The sequence below is a fragment of the Purpureocillium takamizusanense genome, chromosome 5 (genome assembly GCF_022605165.1).
Source record: "Purpureocillium takamizusanense chromosome 5, complete sequence".
In the NCBI taxonomy this organism is placed as follows: Eukaryota; Fungi; Ascomycota; class Sordariomycetes; order Hypocreales; family Ophiocordycipitaceae; genus Purpureocillium; species Purpureocillium takamizusanense.
Genome location: NC_063072.1, coordinates 2,652,891 through 2,672,508, shown reverse-complemented (window position 1 = coordinate 2,672,508; position 19,618 = coordinate 2,652,891). Strand labels below are relative to the sequence as shown.

The 19,618-nt window shown below is 59.7% G+C and overlaps 2 protein-coding genes across 2 annotated transcripts; both read left to right on the top strand.

Moving 5' to 3' along the window:
• Positions 1-14,649: 14,649 nt before the first annotated feature.
• Positions 14,650-15,140, top strand: JDV02_006376 (uncharacterized protein; the record flags this gene model as incomplete). Its single annotated transcript, XM_047987766.1, has 1 exon — positions 14,650-15,140. The coding sequence occupies one exon, from the start codon at positions 14,650-14,652 to the stop codon at positions 15,013-15,015; it is 366 nt and encodes a 121-aa protein (XP_047843755.1). The 3' UTR covers positions 15,016-15,140.
• A 2,569-nt stretch (positions 15,141-17,709) lies between these two features.
• Positions 17,710-18,036, top strand: JDV02_006375 (uncharacterized protein; the record flags this gene model as incomplete). The annotated part of the gene is made up of 1 exon (XM_047987765.1): positions 17,710-18,036. One exon carries the CDS (start codon positions 17,710-17,712, stop codon positions 18,034-18,036), a length of 327 nt encoding a protein of 108 aa, XP_047843754.1.
• Between the last annotated feature and the right edge of the window lie 1,582 nt (positions 18,037-19,618).

Genomic DNA, 19,618 nt, shown 5'->3' with positions numbered 1-19,618 from the left:
AGGGGCAAGGAGGAGAATGATAGCCCTGGGGTGGTGTCAAGTGGGTAGACCAGCAGAGGTTCTTGTTATTTTCGGCCGGTCACAGACCCTGAAGACCGTGGGCTGTCGACCAGGAGTGGGTGCGGCAATCGTGGGAGCGCTCGGGCACGGTCCAGCCAGGATCTGCTACAGAAGCGGCTAGAGCAGAGGGCATAGACCAGTTGTCGTTGCAGCGGATATGACGATCGTGGGAAGAGGGTCGCTTCGACGACTGTGCGGCGAAGTCGTCAAGCAGATAGAAACGGCGATAAGTTTGTCGGAAGCAGTGCTATCTTGCGTCGGGCAAGGACCGTCGTCGTCTATCAGGGGCGTGTCTCGCGCGCCGAGTCAGGTCCAGGCGAGTGAGTGAGTGAAGGGGGCAAGTCTTGAGCTCCAAGGTGCCTGCGCAACAAGGCCCTTTCTTCGTTGGGCTCGTCGAGTGTTAATATCGGTCCTTTCCTTTCAAGGGCGGCTGGCTGTGCTGGTTCAGCCTGGGCCAGAAAAAATCGGGATCGAGAAGGTCACACAGGTCGCTGCGTATCGATCCAATGAAGCCTACCGCCAGCGAGTCGTGGCCCGTCACCGTGGTTTCGCGAGGGACTCGCTCGTCTGAAGAAGAAAGACGGGGAGGCGCAGTGACGCCGAGTAAAGAAACAGGGCGGAGATCAGCCTGGCCCGTTGAGGATCTGTCTGCCTGGGGATTATGACTCGGGGGCAGGCGCGTCAGATTGAACCAGCAGGCGAAATATGATATTGGCGTCTCACGAGACAAGGGACCGACAAAAAGTGAAGTGTTTCGTCTGGCGGTGGTTGGAGCAGCGTTGACGACTGACGCTGGCAAAAGGGGCGTGGGCGACGACTATGAGCCAGTGGCTTACACGCAGCAAGGTGAAGGGCAACAAGGGAGAACGGGGCTTTGCTGCTGCCGTTCTTTCTGATGGAGGCGTCTGGGCCGTCACGGGCAATGCATGCAGAGAGTGACTAACGTCTTGGAGGGCAAAGGAAGCGCTTCTATATACTTGCACCACGAGGCGTAGAGACGGCACACCTCTGAATGCAGGGAGACTCAAAGGTGAAGAAGAAAACAAGGCCAAAAGAAAAGAAGCAACGCGCACTGCTGGCAGCAGCCACGATGCCACACTTTGTGTGGATGGAGTGGAAGGGGTGGCGGGCGATGGGACTTGGCCGAGCCAGCAGCTGGGAGGGTGCCGAATCGGGTAATGCTGGAGCGTGAGGTGGGGACTCGTCAGGTCGGCATCGAGTCGCGGGCAGCCCGTTCGCCAGACACTTTGGCTTTCGGGAACGACAAGCACATGGTTTGTGGCTAGGATACTTTGGCAAAAAGGCCACGATGAGGTCAGGGCAGGACGGGTGTGTGTAAGTGCGCAATCGATGGGCGGACGGGAGGCAACGCGATGGGATGGGAGAGCGTCAGTGAGCAAAGGAAACTGGAGACGTTTCTGGCTGCGCGCGCCGCCGTCTCTCGGGGGGCCGGGGTAGGGGGTGTGGATACTCATACCACATACAGTACAGTACTGTAGTAGAGGTACTACGTGCATGCCGAGGAGGAAGGTAAGAGTAGAGAAGGTACGTAAGGTATGTACAACCGCTGGCAGTTGCGCAAGGCAAGGTACTCGTGTAGGTAGACTTCATTGCTGTGCACCACGCCGCATCGCAAGGAAACTGGACCGAACGAACCGAACTGGATGGACTGACGGGTTGTTGACCGGGGGGGGGGGGGAAGTCACCTCACCATTCACTGCCGCCGTGCACCTGCCTTCACCTATGCTCGCCATGCGCCTGCCCTGCTCTGAGGTGTGCATAGCAGGCAGGCAAGGCAAGGCAAGGTAGGTCGGCCATGCCATCTCGCCCACCCGCTCTCCCATCGCTCTTGCCTCATGCCTCACTTATCCAAGCGAGCATGGATTCATGGGAAAGGGACCCCTGCGCCCCTGCCCTGCCTGCGTTAGCGCCGCCAGGAGCTCTTCCCGGCATAACGGGGGAAGGGGCGCGCTAAGCCCAGTCGAGATCCCCTTGGCACTTTGGGTACAAGCCGGTGAGTACCTTGGTACCTGCTGCCAGGTATTGCAGTCAGGTACCTTTCGCGGTCGCTGCTCTGGGCGTTCCATCTCGCTCCAGGCAAGGCTGCCCCAATTCCCGTAGGTAGGTACCCGGTATCTCAGGCGGCCCCGGCCCCCCCACACCCTCTGCCACCCCTCCCCCCAAAAAACATCCCACACCACCCGTGACCACTTCATGCCCAGGCTAGCCAGGCCAGTCTTCGGGGAGCCATGCCGGTACGTACCTAAACTTACCAGACGGCTGGACGTGGTGGTGCGGGTGGGTTTTGGACATTGGACGCGCAGTGGAGGAGGGTCACGACGGAGGGGAGGGTGGTGGTGTGGGCATCGAGGACCGCATCGGCGAGGAAAAGGAAAACAACGAGACAGACTTTGGCCAAGTCCCGCCTAGGCCGATCCAGTGCGCCGCTGGCCTGGCGTGACCCCTTCCCACTGACTTTACGTTACCGACCAGACGCCGACTTCAGTCAGCAAAGATCAGGTCAGGTCAGGTCAGTCAAAGGTAAGAGAGCTCCGGAGGTTGAGTCCGGCGTTGGCGTGTCGATGCGATGGCGCGCGCGCCCGTCTCGGCCGTGTTAGTCGGAAGTTGCCCATGAAGGCGACGACCGTGGACCGTCGACATGTGGTGGCACGCCAGCAGCCTCTCCAGGAGGGTTTGGGTTGCCGATTGGCCCACTGACTTGCGAAGAGGCGCCGTCCCCTCTGTCGTGGCACGAAGCAGACGCACATGTGTGCGTGCTCGGTGCGAGCACCCACTCGACATGACGCTCATTACGGACTCGAGCATGCTCTTTCTGTCGGGCCCGCCTTCACGGACGGACAGACAGAGGCAGTCACCTCCTCCTTTCGGACAGGATGAGGGGCGCCACAGCACGGGCAATGGGGGGCAGGCGCAGGCACTGGGCTGGGCATCAGGGCCCCCGCCATCCTTGGGCGCGACGACGATGGCGGAAATGGGTGTCGCAGGCCCCCTGGAGCGCCGTCTTCCTCGTGGCATTTGTGTCATGGCCGCTGAGTCGTCCTTCTCTTCACCTGCCTACCACCGGCGGGAAGAGGCTTCTGGGCCGCCCGCCCGCCCGCCCGCTTGCACAATGGGGGGGTCTGCGGCCTCTCGCTCCAGGGACCAGGGAACCCGACTGAAGCCATACTGGGACCAGGATCTGGGGTCGAGCGACAAAGAGGGCCCGTCAAACGGATCACAAAGGTCGCCGCCGTCGCCAAGGCGTCCCAACGCGCCCCGTCTCGATCGCGGGTGGGGGACCAGCCGCTCGAGCAAAGCAACGGGCACGCCGGGCCATCTAGCGAGCAAGAGGTGTTGCTGCGGTGGCGAAGTCGCCCTGATGAGGGAGTCTTTACTTTGGAGGACCATGGCAGACGGGACCGTGGAAAGCAAATCTGAGGCGGGCCTTGTGGACGCGAGTCGTCGGAGCAGAGGCCTTGCCTGGCTGGTACCTGCGTCGGTGTGGCACCAGCGCGGGGAATCGTTGTACACGCCTACCCACCTACGTACTGAGTTAGCACGTCGGCCACTGCCATGAACGTCATTGCAGTCGTCGTCGTCGTCGTCGTCGTTGTTGTCCCGGTCTCCAACAGCAATGCAAGGCGGGACAAGGGCGCGCCACGGGGGCGCAATCTGACTGACGGTGGAAAGTACGCTATCGGTGCCCCTCGACTCGCCATGCAGATGCTGCTGCGGGGTGATGAGAGATGTCCGGGGCCGGCGAGGGCCTCGCCTGGACAGCCTCCTAGAGGGCCTCACCTCACGGGAGGGGAGGTGACGCCCACCACCCACCGGTAGGGCCCCGTTCGTTCGGCCGCGATCCGACTCAGCGGGCCTGAGGTGGCTTCCGACGCCGGGCCAGGCGAGGGCCATTTCCTCACTGACGACAACCAGTCCAGCGCGGCCGGGGCAGCTGCACTGTAAGGTACCTAGACGTTTGGCGCGGCCAGCGGCGTTACAGGTGTCAATAGCTCCACTGTCGGGCATGGAACGGCGGGGCGCTGTAGGCGGCTGCAGTGGACGGGTTGGTGGTGGCGCCGCCCATGGGAGCGGGGGGGCCGGCTTCAGGTGTGAGGTGTGTGAGTGTATGTGTGCGAGAGTGTGTTGAAGTGTGGTGTGTCGACTTGGCCTGGGTGGCATCCTGGCGTTCTGGGGCGAGGTCTCCCACGGGCTGGTTTGGAAGGAGGGCGTGGAGGCTCCCTCCCGTCATGGTCCAAGGTGAGCGATCGCTTCAGGCGAACCCACGGTCGCGTAGGGCACCCAATCCGTCCATGGCGTCGCCACGCAACCCCCAGGAGAGATGGGCGCGCGCTGCGGCATCACGGTGCCTCCGAGCAGCGACGACGACGACGATGACTACTACGTACTTACTGCTACGACTGTGATGGTGCCGCCACGGAGCCGCAGCCCCAGCGGACTTTGGGCGGGCGGCCTTACCAAGCGTTGATCCCCACCTTACCTAAGGGTGCGGTCCTTATTAGCAGTGCCTTATTACATCCATGACAGATGCAACCTGCGGTCGCGTACCAAGCCGCCAGTTCTTGTGGTTCGGCATTTCATTATGTGCCTAGTGTTTCCTTTCTATTTCGAGCCCTTTGACCCAAACAACGGGGAATCTCGGAGGAGGGGGGGGAGGGGGAAGGATGGATGCCGCGCACAATGCGTACCGGCTCGCATGGCATAGCATGGGTCACGGAGTAATTCGCATTCGTGAAGCACGTACTTCGTACATGCGTGCGCGCGCGGTTTGCAGTGCCCAATGGGGGTTTTTTGTTGTTGTTGCGTTAGGTCGGCGCTGACTGCGCTACACTTGTTGACACACGCGGCCTGCCTGCTAACGCACCCGGCTGGACGGCAGGACGGAGCGGGTGATGTGCCGCCCGGTCTCCAGCAGAGCCTCCACCCAGACCTTGGCATGTTATGGTTTGACAGCGCAAATCCCGATCCTGGCGGGCGGTGCTTGCTTCGCACCATGCTCACCTTGGTCTAGTAAATTGATTTACGGGCCTTGACGCTGAGCGGCCACTCATCAACTCGCTCACTCGCTCACTCTACGCACATGCAATGCAGTGTACCATCATGCGACCTTGTTGTGCTGCTGTGCTTTTTGGGCCGCCTCGCTCGCGGGGTGAGTGATGCAAGCGGACGGCGGACGGCGGCGGGCCGGGTTGGGGATAGGTAGGTAAGGAAGGTAGACAGAGAGCGGGCAGAGCGGCGAGATCAATGCGGTGCGACGGCCGACTGCGCAAGTAGCCTCGACCTAGGCAGGCAGGCAAATCCCGGTCCCAACGCCGACCCGATGAACGCGGGGCCCGTCCGGCCGCCGGACGAGGCGGGCGGGCGGGTGCGCTGCTTCGTTCTGCTGCTGCTGCTGCTGCTGCTGCTGCAAGTGACGTGCGGGCCGTCGACCTCTCTTTCATCATGTCACTCTCTCTCGCGCGCCGCGCCAGGCCTAGGATATTTCCTTTTCGTTAGCTCGCCCTAATTGTCGCATTCCTCCCCCCCCACGCCCGTCTCCCACTCCAAGGATCTGTTCGCTTTGCAATCCCTGATGTATATACGAATACAGTGCGGTGCGGTGCAGTGCAGTTAGTATATGTACCCTACCTACGGGCCACAATCCTCAAAAAATTTCAGCGCCCTCCATGGATTCACCTAGTGTTTCCTTGCGGGCCCTTCGTCCCGGGGTTCGGACGGCGGACGGACAGCGGGCGGGCGGGCGGGACGGGGGAAGGAGGGCCCGGTCTCGAAGGGCCCGCATCATCGTGGCGCCGCGCTCGTCGCGCAACTCCCATGATGCAATGCCGCTGCCGCTGCCGCTGCCGCCGTCGCAACTTCCGTCCCGTAATTCCTCCGTCCGACCCCGGGCGGCGGCTCCCCGGGCTGCGCCAGGGGCCCGCGTTCTGTGCTGGCAAACAAGAAAGGAAGAGAAAAAAAAGCTAGCCCCAGTCCCTCCCCGAATCTGCTATACTGCAGCATCCCTTTTCGCCCACAGGACGATGATAGGTAGGACGCGGGCGGGCGGCCCGCGGGAGCGGAAAGCGGAAGCGGGACCAGCCAAAGAAAGGGTGTGTGTAAGGGACAGAGAGAGAGAATGGGTAAACGGGCAAAAAAGCCATTGTCAGTGTAGTGCCAACAACACAGGGGAGGGGGGGAGGGGCGAAAGGGCCCCTCCCCCACCAGGGACAAGCCGTTACAAACAAGCATCGGACAAACACGACACGTTGGGCAGGGCAAAACGGACCACGTCGCGAAGCGTGTCGGTATAGTGGACGGGCCGCTATAACCCGGGAGGAAGAGGCCGAGGGTTGCAACGCACTTTACATCAATCATATCAATCAGCAGTGCCGGTGTTCCATTAATCAGCTCGCCTGTTGCTTGAAACCGACGCATCTCCAGCCTAGAAAGCAACTGGTTTTGCAGGCAGGCTTGTAACAACAGGTCCAGCATTGTCCCTACAACGCCTACATACATGCTACTAGGTAAACTGCCAACTGTAGCTTGAGTACCCAACTGCGTACCTCGTACAAGACGTGCAAAAGTACGAACGTACGCACATTACTCGTGTTACCCCGGACGGGCCGGATGGATTCATGGCACATTTTGCCAATCTTGCCCGTCCTCGGCCGTGGGATCCTCGCCATTCGTGTTTGAGTGCCTTGCTTGACCTCGCGTCTTTTTTGCCTTCTTCCTTGACAGCGTCGATGCACTCATGGCTCTACAGTTGGTAAGCAGGCTTCTTTGTTTTTCCTCCTCACCCAACAGGAGAGGGATTTTTTTTTATTTCTCCCATGTCGGCGGGAGGAAGATTGGGTAGATAGATGTCAAGGCTACTTAAGGTACCTGCATATTTCGTACATACAATGCGAGCAAGTTTCACTGGATGCAGCTCCCCCAAAGATGAAGAAATAGAGGCAGGCTAGACATGTTCCCACCAGCCCTGTCGCCCGCGTTGCAGACCCCTGTTCGGTTTTGGCAGCGTCCGGGGCCTGCAGCAGGCGGAGACGTTGGGGAGAGAGACAGGCGGATACGTACGTAAGGATGGATGGATGGACTCGTGGAGGGCTTGCCTTGCTCCCACGCACCCCTCCTCCTCCTCCTCCTCCTCCTCCACCTCCTCCCCGCCACATGGAGACTCACAACGTCTTTGTCTCTTCTTTCACTGCCGGCACCTCTGCGTGGCTTGCCCGGCTTCTTCTGTACTTGGTATCGGTTGTAACAGCCCTGTGGCCCAACGCCTCTCACACACGATTCGATGCTGCTCGCATACCCCCCTGCCCGCCCCCGCCCCCCTGGTCCAGCCCTCGTCAAATTCTTTGCCGGCCGGACCAGGCACGCACGGCGTCATGATGCTGCCTCGTACACGTTGTACTTGGCTAGCTAGCTAGCTTGAGTGCTCCGCGACTCACGCCCAAACAGGATGGGATAGCGTGCGTGTGTGCGTGTGCGTGTGCGAAAGAGAGACAGGAGAGGGACGTAGTGGGTTTGGGAACGGCCTGGCCCTGGGGTCGCCCGCACGTCTGCATCGCAAGCGCATGAGCAACGGCGTTAGTTAGCGGTGGGCGGCCATACACTTACCTTACCACCGAGAGCCAATGCCGTGGTGCTGATCGCAGCCCAGAAATAAGCGTCGCTTACCGCGGCTTCGGGCGTTTTTTTATCATAATTATCATCATTTTCTTACCTTTCCTGCGCCTCCTCTCGCTCGCGCTCGCGTGCCCCCTTCCCGTGGGAGATTTCTGCGTGCCTAGAACGTGCCTAGTACGTGCGTGCGGTGCATGCTCGCCTTGATGCTCCTCCCCCCCCCCCCGGCCCGGGGCTGCCGGAGTCTTCAGACTGTGCGCCTGCATATAGCAGTAACTCGATGGGGGGAGGCATGGATGGGGTTGAGCGGCCCCGGGCCGGGGGTTCCTGCGTTGTGTCGCGTCGTCCCGAGACTGTGCGCAACTCCAGTGTCTGCATGCATGGATATACACCACCACTAGTACATACATACATAACAATGCGCCCCTTCCACTCCCCCATTCTGCTCAAGCACCACCACGCGCTTCCCTGCAGGCAGGCTGATTTAGTACAGTGAGGTGTGTGTAGGTTGGGCTGGGGGGGGGGGGGCTGTACCCAAGGTAAGGCGCAGAGGGGGCATCTACAGGTAGCCAAGGTGTAAGCTGGCTGCCCCTGTGGGGAGCAACAACAGCACCTCCAACTTTACTTGCTACAGTACTGTACCTAGCAGTTGGGGCAAGAGCAGTTAGTAGTACCTAGCCGCGCCAATACCAACACGAGTGCGCACTCCCTGGCGGCGCAAAGATGATTCACGAGTACAAAGTAGTAGTCGCCGACAGCGCCGCCACCGCTACTGCTGCTGCTGAAGATGACGATGTCTTGTCCCGCTGCACGGGTAGGTGCTCTAGTCGACGCCCGCACACCGTGCGCCCTGAACCTGAACCACCAAAAAGGCCCGGGAATGTTTCAAAACGCTGGCTCACCCGCTCGCCCGCCTACCCGCCTGCCGTCTATCATCACCTACCTGCCTACCTACCTACCTACCTACCTTTCTTCCCTACCTTATCTATCCATCGCATGCCCGCCCCCCGGCCAGTCCGTCCGCCCACTTACCCGACGACGAGAGCCGTTTCGACGGGGGAGTGGGGGGCGCAAATGACGGCCGACGGGCGTTTGGGGTGGGGGAGGAGGTGGTGGGAATGGAGGGCCGCTTCCCTGGGCCACTGGTCGGTCCAGTGCGCCAGCCCACGCGGGCAGCTGACTCGCCGTGTGCGCGCAGAAGAACCGGGGGGGGGGGGCATGCCCAGCCCGGCCGTTCAATGAATCTACAAGCCCACCACGGCTAGCCCTGCGCCCCTCTGTTTCTTCTCCGCCACGGCCGCGACCTACAGTACCTACCTAGGTACCTTACCCCACCCCCAGCAGCAGATCCGCTATCGACAACAACGTCGGCGATGACAACCGTTCGGCGAGTGACAACCAAAAGACAAAAAGGATGCACAACGATCCAAACACCAAGTTACGAACCAGGATCGCGGGACGTTCCCCGAAGCCGTACCTGCGGCGTTGGCTCGGTCAAGGCGCAAGGACGTACATACGTACTGCAGCCACAAAAAAAACGGTGAACATGTGTAAATCACCGAGACGTGAAAGTACCTTCCCTCCTTTACCTGAACGTGGCTGGCCCCTCCCGCCAACGAGAGACCGACGAACCCGCCGCTTGGCTCCTGGCGATATTAAACATTGTCTTGCACTCGACTCGCGCGCTCGCTCCCGCGTCTCTACAACAAACTGCCACGGACTGACTGTAGAGCACGTACGTAGTTACTGACTCACTACCTCGACTAGTTTTGTACAAGACGATCGTGAAGAAACACACCCGCCACACACATTCACACTATAGAGTAGTTACACCTCTCCCCCCCACAACAGACAGACCAAGATGGAAAAGGCTCTCAAGCTAACTACTGCTACGTACAGCAAAAACGACCTCCACCACAGCAACCATGGACTACTACTACTTGCACCAAGGCGAAACGCAACGTACGGCAAAGCCCGCCCGCCTGCCCACCCTGCTATAGTTAGTCAGCACCTTACTTTCTTGTGCCCTGTCGCCGAGGCAAAACTGCCCCACGACCACCATGCCGAGTTTCGTGTTTTGGCGTGCAAATACCAAAACGTTGGCCAAACGAAACAACACAGAGCGCGCGCGCGCGCGTCGCCGCCCTCTGATTTTCTTTATCCTGTCGTTGGTCATTACTGATTGTTTTTTTTTTCCTTTCAAATTATTTACACAGTATCGTATTCCTCCGACTTTCAACCCAAGTGCATGCTCTACCTCTGCCTCCTTCCCGCCTGCCCGGCCGCCCAGCATGCATCACCCACCGCCCGCGGTCGCAAGCCCCCAAGCTCGTCGGGCCGAGTTCCCGTAGTAGGTGGTAGTCGTAGTGTACTATGTCCCAGCGCCACACCCTGCTTGCGCCCCCCCTTGTGACATTCGCCTCGACGCAGGCCAGCGCCCAAACACCCAGCCACACAAGGTTTGTGTTTGAAATTCCTCAACGTCCCTGTACCGTCCACGGAGACACACGCGCCAGGATTATCAAGGTTTCTTTCTCTACTATTACTGCTATCTGTCTTCATGTCCTTCTCTCCCCTGTCTTGCGCCCTCCCAAGCTCCGCCTTGGTAGCCAAGTTAGTAGCTAGCTAGCTAGCTCGGCCTCATCGTTCCAAGCGCTCGTGACTGGCTGCCCACAGTATCTCCAGCTCCTCCTTCCTGCTCGCCGAGGAGAGGGCACATGAGCCACGCTCTCAAACTGATCCCCCTAGTACCATTGGCACTAAGTCAAGCAAGGCCAGTAGTAGTAGGTAGTGCCTTAGGTAATAACTAGGCTAGGTGCCCCGTCAAGCCACCGCCTCAACAAAAGTCAAAATAGAACCACCGCTCCAATGACGACAACGACAACGACAAAAGGACAACGGCCGGGATAGAGAAATCCTCGGAGAAGGAAGGAAACAAGCAAACGCGATAACTGCTACAGCTGAGCACTAGACTACTAACCTGGTGCGCAATCACGCGATGAGCTGGTACATACACCATCGGGACTTGACCGCACCTTCCCCATACGTGTCCGGAGATCGGACGGATTTAGACATGTCCCGGCTGGTGTTGTTTATTCCCGCGATATGGTCGTTGTCGTTGTCGTCCTTGTCGTTGTGGTTGCTAGTAATAGTAGTAGTAGTAAGTTAGTAGTTACCGTGGCGCACACCCGAGATCTTGCACGTCCCGCCACGTGCCGCCACAATAACCCCATGTCGATCATCACGGCCACTGCAACACAGCGTCCAAAGGTTATCATGAAACGGCTTTGCTACCACAGCCGTCTAAAACGTACGTGCAACATGCCTTGTATGCTCTTCCGGGATACCCTATCACAGGGTCACTACTGTGTTCGTACAATCTACTGGTATACACACTACTACGTACCTATCTATGTATGTACCACCTCCCTCCCCCATGCCCAGTCCGTCCCCCGTCCCCCGTCCCCCGTCCCCCGTCCCCGCCCCTCTTAGGACCCATTACCCGATCTGGGAATATCCCATCTCCGCCCACGGAGTTCAAGTCATACGATTTTTTTGCTGCAGGCGCACCCCCTGGCAGACAAGACAGCCTCGGCCAAGCCCTCCATCCCGAGCACCTCCTGTCGATACCGGGGCCGATTAGGTTCAGACCTGCCTCCCCGGTAATTACGCCTCATGTCCAAAGGTTAATTATGCATCGCGCCTGCTACTAACACAGAGAGGGTGAGAGGAGGGGGGGGGTTGCCGGTCCCCGAGGAAATATCACGGGAGACGTCCGGCCTGCGGCCTGGCGCCAGCTGCATTCCCCACCCACCTACCCGCGTGAGGCGGGACCAGTGGGCGCCAACCAGGGCCCTCGTTTGGCGTAGGTAGGCGTGCGCTCCCGAGCAAGCTGGCCAACTTGAACCCACCAAGTAACCGCAAGTGGAGGTCGTCACCTTCAACGGTCAACGGTGGGTGCTTTGCCTGCTGGCTGCTTCGGCGCCGATCCAGATAGGAAGCCCGCCAACAAAGCGTATATCTTGCACGTCATAACTACTTTGGCAATTGGGAGCGCATCGTGCCACGATACGTACATACACCCCACGTGGCTCTGAACGGACCCTGAAAGTTCCCATCTCCGTCACGATGGCCTCACCGTTGCTCAGTGGGCTGGTGTTGCGATTGTCCTTGGCCGGCGTTGCACTTTGTGTTGTGCCGGGGGCATCTTCGATCCGGCTGAACGCTCTCGGTAATTGGCAAAGGGAGGGCCCATGAGACCAGGACACCGTGGCGACGCACTTTGTGTACTAAGGGACCCTGGGGTCGACGAGCCTTACCCCCGTGCATCTGCATCTGCACCAAGCCTTAGATGCGAGATGTGTATGCATCGCGAAACCCATTTCAATTCCCCGTCGCCACTGCCGGACTTTTGCACGTCGGTGCAAGCTCTTCGGCTTCAAGTTCGATTCGGCCATGCTCCACAGTAGCCCGACGTTTGTCTTCAGGCCTACCTAGTAGTGCTCTAGCTAAGTTGTGGCGCCCAGGCTTCAAAGGAACCCGCTAGCCAAGGCTGCAGCTGCAGCCCTCCAGCTGCCTGCTGCTGCTGCTGCCGTTCGCCCTCAAAGACCATTGCTCGATCCCAATCGCGCTTCTTTTTTAGCCTTGCCTTCACTCAGCTGCGCAAGGGTCGACTCGCCTCCCTCGGCGGCGTCTCGACCGAGAGGCAAAAGTCATATCGTCGCGCGTCTAAACTCCGTGCGAAAGCTAAGCGGCCATATTCTGTACTCAATCTAAGCTGGGTGCAACAGCGAATGTGGTCAACGTCAACTTTTGCTGGTCCGGGCCTTGTCAAAACGGATCGGCACCAGCATGGATGGAATCAGGGGTTGAGCGCCGCGGCTCGCCCAGTATTCATCAGCCCATGATGGCCACGCGGGACTCAACACGGACTGTGGCAGGTGAATGGTGTATTCTTCACAAGGTTTCAGTCGGGAAGTGTTCCATGGCAGCCACCTAATGTAACCCCACGCTACCCAGGAGGCGCCTTGGTTGGCAACCCAATCACTGAGCGGACAGGCAACGTGGAAGCTTTCCGTTCCGGCGGTAATGGGACCCGGCATTCACATCGATGCCGCTCCCCACTGCCCCGGGCTCTCCCTCGCTCATGTGAAAGGCACGGCGGCGGCAAAGCGGAGACGCTCTGCAGATCATCTGGCTCCGGAGACACGGTGGGCCCCAGCCCAGAACCGGCATTGCCCTCCGCTGACGCCCGTGGGGACCTGGGCTGGGCCATGGCCGGGCACCCATGGCCCTGGGAAGCAGCCCGTTTCTGGGTCCCCAGACGCCCCATCCGTGTCCTGCGCCAACGCCATTTTCTGGTGGCCGAGAAGGGCGTTCCAGAGGAACGGTCTCGAGGCAGCAGCTGTGTCATGCAACCAAGACAATGAGTGGAACAAGCACATGGCGGAAGGCGTTGGCTCCGAGCCGTCGGTCGTGTTTCCTCCCGCACGTTAACCCGTCGGCCTAGTTGATACCGGTCGCCCAGCGGCAAGCTCCAAGTACGTAGTGCCTCGAGTCTCCATCGGTAACTAGGTAGCCAGTCGATTGGGTTGTCTTCATCGGCATCGTGTCCCAAAGGGGTGAAGGGGACCCTTTGGTTGCTGTGCTGTAGGTACCAAGAGCATGACGCCCGTTCTCGTCCTCCCCGTCAGGCCGCAGAGGCAGAACGCAACGCCGCCCGCGGGGTACGTTACGGCCGATGCCGGGACAGCGCCTGTCGTTGATCAATACGTACAGCACCTGGAGGCTACAAGTTCTATGCGACCACGATGTACTTGGACGGTGCTCCATCAACATCCAAGCACGACGCGGCAATGCGCTCTCTACCCGAGCTCCAGTCTCAATCAGGTCAAGACTCTACGGCTGTCAACTTGCCGCGGCGCGAGCATCCCATCTCGGTCTTGCGCCGCAGTACGAAAGCCCAAACAAATGGCGCAGTCGTGTTTGCGAGTGCCAGTATCTCATGCACCCTTGCCGGAACTCACCCGTCTGTTGCCAATCAATTTAGCGGGAGCCCAAGGCCTGCGTAGATACATACGTCCTCATGTACTGTCGCCCTCGCTCCACCCGCATCGCTTGACAGCTCGTCCGCCTCCACAAAGTGGACATTGTTCGTGTTTTCCTGTCTGGAGCAGGCCGTTGATGCAACGCCGTTGATGCTCTTGTACATCCATCTGCCTCAGTCCGGGGCGATCTGCAGCCGGCCTCGCGGCGAGTCGTGTCTGCACTCGAGACTGCGAAACTATGTCAGCTGCAGGCCGCCTCATCGACGAAGCAGCATTAGACCGGAGCAACGGATGCAAGACATAGACCAGGGGCGTGGCGTCACACAATCTCCTTCTGATGAGGGTTCATGACGACCTGCCGGCCACAGCAGTCGCTGTGCGGCCAAGGCCGAAGCGGGATTGACACGCCCAGCGCTGGCTGGCTCGGGTGTCCGTCTTCGCTGCTGAGCGCTGCATTCTCCCGAACTCTGTGCAGAGTACCGGTATGATGGGTGCGCACAGGCCTGGTGCGATGCCGTCCACCGGGCATGCGACGAGTCATCCACTGTGTTTGCTCTGGGGAGCGTGCCTTGTAGGTACTGCGAGGCATCATCGCCAAGGGGGCCGACAGGGCCGCTCCGTCGAGGCTCCTCGTCAAACATCATGTTACCACCGATTGGCGCCAGCGATCTGCACAGCAAGCAGCATCATCCCTCCTGACCTTAGGGTCAGCGTCCTTTAGCTTCGCTGTGTAAGAAGAGACTGCGTGGCCGCTAACGCAGGTAATCAAACCCAAGACCTTAAGCCTCTCATCACCCCGCTGCGGCCAAAGGGCGCCAGGCCCTGCCCTACAGGCCGGTCCAGGCACTCAAGTCACGTCTTGCCGCCGACTCTCACCCCTGTACGAGATACGGGCCCACCTTTGACGAGCGAGCAAGCAATGACACCATCGCAGTCCCCTGTTTCCTCGTCGCAAGGCGCGGGCATTCGAGTGGCATGCGCCGATTCACTTGGCTCACACAACCGGGCCATGGACCGCATCATCGGCGCCGCTTACCCTCCGTCGACGCGTTTCAGGGTAACGATGATCTTCTTCGCTTCCAACGATACGACGCTTGTTGAACCTGTCAGGCGATGGCCTCGCGAAGAGCCGACTGAGCCAGCCCGTCGTGTAAGAATCGTCATGCATCGTCACTTTCGCGGTCAGTACGAACATGTCCCTCTTGTCACGGCCCACTGGACCATGTACCAGGAGAGTCAGAACAGGCATGGTAGTGATGAAAACTATCGGACAATTGCCGGATAACAGGAACAACGACAGTTGGTCCTGACCTACGGCGGGCAAGCTGAAACAGTGGTGATTGCCGGCACAAAGGTCTGCAACGAATTAGTCTGGCCTCGCCGGCCACGCCACTGGCCCGGAGATTTCCCTACCACCTCACTGAAGAGAGGGGCTTCGGAATGTTGACGTCTCCGTCAGGCTGAACCAGGAGGCAGAACCTTGAGGGCCAGTTGTGCAAACGGGTCCTTGGCGTGGGTGGATATTGGTGCCATCGGGCCTATGCGAAGTCTCCGCTGGATTCAACGTTGACAGGAGCCGAAGACACTCTGTTATGCCTGGCAGCTAAGACCCGTGAGCAAGAACCCCACTGCTACCCCCTGGCCTCTGGTGCCTGTGTCCCGCCACGACGTTTGCTTGAGGCGCTTGGCAGATGATCTGCTTCAGAGGGTTGCAATGCCCAGCTCCCAGGGGCGGCTCACAGACGCAGTAGGGGTGCAAGTGGTCGCGAGCTAATCAGACATACTGTGGGTGGATAGCACGGGTCAAGGTCGGTAGGCTCTCCTTTGCCACCCATTCTTCCGCCAAGAAACTTGTTCGCCTGCCCACGACGCCAAATCAGCTATCGGTGGATAACAGTAGCCACGGCAGCTAGTCTCGGTGGGCAGCGGCCATCGATACGCCTCCTGGGTCTGGTCTGTGATGCGCCATTGCGCTTCTGAATTCGTCGGCTCCGATGGGAAGTGGGGGGGAGGGAGTATCCTTGTCGTGGCTCGGTATGGTTCGTCTCGTGCGCGTGCGATAGACTGGTTTCTGGGCTGACGGTTGAGCCTGGCCTGGAAGTTGGCAAGATCAAAGTTCAAGGACTCCTCAGACGGCCCCGTTTGCCACGATCTGTCCGGCATGCGGTCGATCCTACCATGGCATTGTAAAGATTGAGACAAAGGTGCACACCTTGCCCAGCTGTCGGGTCCAGCTCGCCCCCCAATCGCATCTTGACAGCGTCCTGCCACCGCGCACCGGCCGTTGTAGGGTAGTAGTGCTAGGTCCGTACTTTGTAGACGACGAACGCACGAGTTCAAGGGCCAGCTCGCTCTGGTTGTTGGCGTCAGGGCTGGCCACCACAGGGTGAGGACCGTGGACCAACGAGAGGCGTCACCGTCGACCCCGCGCTGTCGACTCCCGCCAGACCCCAGTCGACCACGAGTCGGGGGCCCTGCTCATCGCCGCCGTCTGCCGCACGCCACCACGGCTCCAGCCATCCATCCCACGTCGCGCTCCTGCGGGCCCGAATCGGCACCTTTCGTTGGCTGCCAGGCCGGGTTCGTTGCTAGGGCCAGCTTGTGCACGCAGTTTTCGGAGCTTGCCAAAATTACGCCGCTGATCGTAGCGCTGTTTGAGAGGGGGGGGGGGGTTGGGGGGGTTTGCCTTCCCGTGGTGCGCCTCGTCGTCTCGCTGCTCTGACCTGGGGACAAGCAAGTTAGGTGTGGCTCGGAGATGCAAGCATGCAGGCTCCTCCTCCCCATGTTTGGCAGCCGGGACAAGCGCCGCTAGCCTGCAGATGATGAGCGTCTATGCCCACATCGGGCCTGTCATTGTCGGTGCTTCTGTACGAAGGAAGGACGGTGCTGCTTTGGATTTGGCAGCTTTCTCCGTGTCGTGGATACAGTCCGTATCGGAGGCGCAAACCGACATGCATGGGCGCGTTGACCGGTCTGGCCCTGACAGCCAGGTGGGCAGGCAGTCAGCCAGCCATCTGGAGAGACAGCTTTGTTTCGTCTTGTTCTGTGGCTGGTCTCGAAGTTGAGATGGCGTATTGCAGGGGCTTGAGATGGGTGATGCCACGGCCACGGCTGCGTTCGATGGCTCCTTCCTCCCCGCTTCTGGCGCGGTTGCCGCAGATTCGATTGATTGATCCATGCCCGCACACGGACCTGGCTGGGGTCACGGGCAGTGCAGCGCAGGCAGGCGCGTCCCAGACGCCCAGCCCGCAGCGTCCGCAGGGCAGTCACTTCCCTGCCTGGAGCTGGCGCGATTGACTTCACCGGACATGTAATCGGATGTCCTCAGGCACAAAACCGTGGAAGACAGCACAAGCCGGGGGTGGTGGCCCGAAATTTTGGTGACCACCTTCTAGGGTACCTAGGTACGAAGTACTTTGAAGATCATGGACATTGGGTAGCACCTCCTCTTGAAGTGACCCGTACCTACCTTCTTCAACCAAGGCTGGTCAGGTCGGAGCTGAAGCGTGGCACGGCAGCCCCCCTGGCTGACTGGCCGAGACTCGTGTCCCTCCATCCCCTATGCAACGGCGTTTGTTGCCAAAAGCCAGTCATTCGATTAATCAATCAATCAATCAACCATTGACCTGACACCCACTTACCTTTCGTTCCCAGCCTCTCTCTGTGCTGGCCGCTCGTCTTGCCGTTCTTCGCACCTTGTCTTTCTCGTGGCGACTACCTGCTCCGGCTTCAGCCATCGTGACCCCGCAAACCCGCCTGCGCCCTCACTCTACTGCCTTGTTGCTTTGTTGGTACATTCGCCGACGCAGACGTCATCAGTCGGAGACCCGGACGTCGCCCGTCTTGACGACTTGCTCTTCTGTGATCGGGCTTGGACGATTTGGCTTGCCAGTCATGACCCATCTCGCCTTGGGATGGTTCCCAGGCGTCTTGATTGTGAGAGTTGGATCATTGATGCCGAAACACTGGCTCAGGGCAAATGGGTGCCACGTGCCGTATGTCGCAGATGCTCAGACGCCTCGCTGCTGCCCACCATGACGAACTGAGTGTGGAGGACGACGACGCCACAGCGACGACGCCGCGCTTGTGCTCCGCCGTGCGGCCCCCCCCCCCCCCCCCCCCTAACAGTGTCCCTGGCATCTGGCTGGAGTCGGCGGCCACCCACACCTCGCCTGAGGCTCTCGGCCAACCCTGGCGCTGGGCCTCAGCCCCAAATACCACCATCACCCGCCGTTTCCGCCATGGGCGTCATTGCCACGTTTTGACAGAGCAGATCATCTCGGGCAAGGTTCAAAATCGAGTCTAGTCTGCCCGACCGTCGGCATTGTCGCCGGCTGTGAGCTTTGACAATCTCAATTGACTCGCAGTCGTTGACAAGGAGTCGAAGCGACCAGTCCGAGCTGGTGTAGACTGAAACGGGAATCAGCAGTGGTGGCGCGAATTCCCTAGCATCGGGACGCGCCCCTCGTACTGAATACGACCACAGCAGCGAGGAAGATGCGAGCTTGTCAAGCACATGGTCTTGAGCAACAGTTTCATTGATGGCGTGCGACCCTTGCGGGTGTAGCTGTTTCTGCGCACTGGATCAGCTGCCACGCTACCGCGGGGACCATGATGAAGGGGTGTAGGTCCGTCCCGCGCGGCCGGTGCGCTCGATACCCGCGCGTGTGTTTTCAACATGAGATGAACGCCAGTGGTCCGAACTCATGCACACCTTTGTATTTGGGATTCTCGAGGCGCGGGCCTTCATCATGGCCAGTGCGAAAGGCTGCCGACGAACGGTTCTGCGCAATCGAGCGGCGACTGCTTGCGCTGGTGCTCCTCTGCCGCAGTGTTGGAGATGCTAGTAAGACTACCCACTCACGGACTTGTAATCACTGCCCTGTCTGTCGAGGTCTTGGATGGGGTGACTCGGATGAGTGGGCCTCGCATGAGACAGAGGAAGAGAAGTACATATTTCGTACTCCTAGTCTGATGAGCCTCCAAGGTGACCAAAACTCTCGCAATGGCCACGATCAATGCCTGCACGCGGTCTCGGTACAAACGGCGATATCGCGCAATACCCACGCCACGGCGGCTCATCACATTTGGTAGAGCAAGTTTGCGAGATGGCTAAGTAGCCTTGAATATGGGGCCGACCTGCAGCCTTGACCCCTGATCGAACGGGCCTGTCTCCTGGCGAAACGAGATCCAGTGCGATCATGCTGGCTTGTCGACACGACACCCGACTGGTGGTCATACCTCAAAGGATGCGGCTTGAACTACGACCCCGAAGACAGCTCCGGACTCAGTGGCTTGCGACTCGATTGCGTCTTTCCGGTAGTTAATCTCGGCTCTGCAGTTGGCATGTATGTGGATGCGATCGTCAGGCCGTTTTTGAGTGGCGGACTGGGTAATTGGTCGCCCCATGACTCGGCAATGCATCTACTAGGCAAGCCCGCATCAGAAGCCCTACTCTGTGCCCGCATGCCCGTCAGCGGCTTATACATGAGGGGGTGGCCAAGTTAGAAGAAGGTCTAGGACACGCGGGGCTGACGCAAAAGGCACATGGAGTCGACAGCCAAAAGCGTGCCCATTGCTGTGGAAGCTGTCAAGGTAGCAACGGGCGACAACTGACAACGTACCTACGACATAGTTACATACGTGCAGAGTCGACACGGGGACCCACCGCGCCAGGGTTGCATCTAGCCTCTGAGGGTGCGAGCTTTCACTGTGTGCTTGCGGTGGCGGATTGCCTGCGTCGTGGCCGATTTACGACAAGGCAAGACTTCTGGATCCATGGGCACGAGCACCCTGCGTCAGGGTGAAACAGACGCCTACGCCGCGACACAGCGGCCGCGAGGGCTGACTTGCACGGGCTCAACTGAAAAACGGGGGTCTTCGGGAGA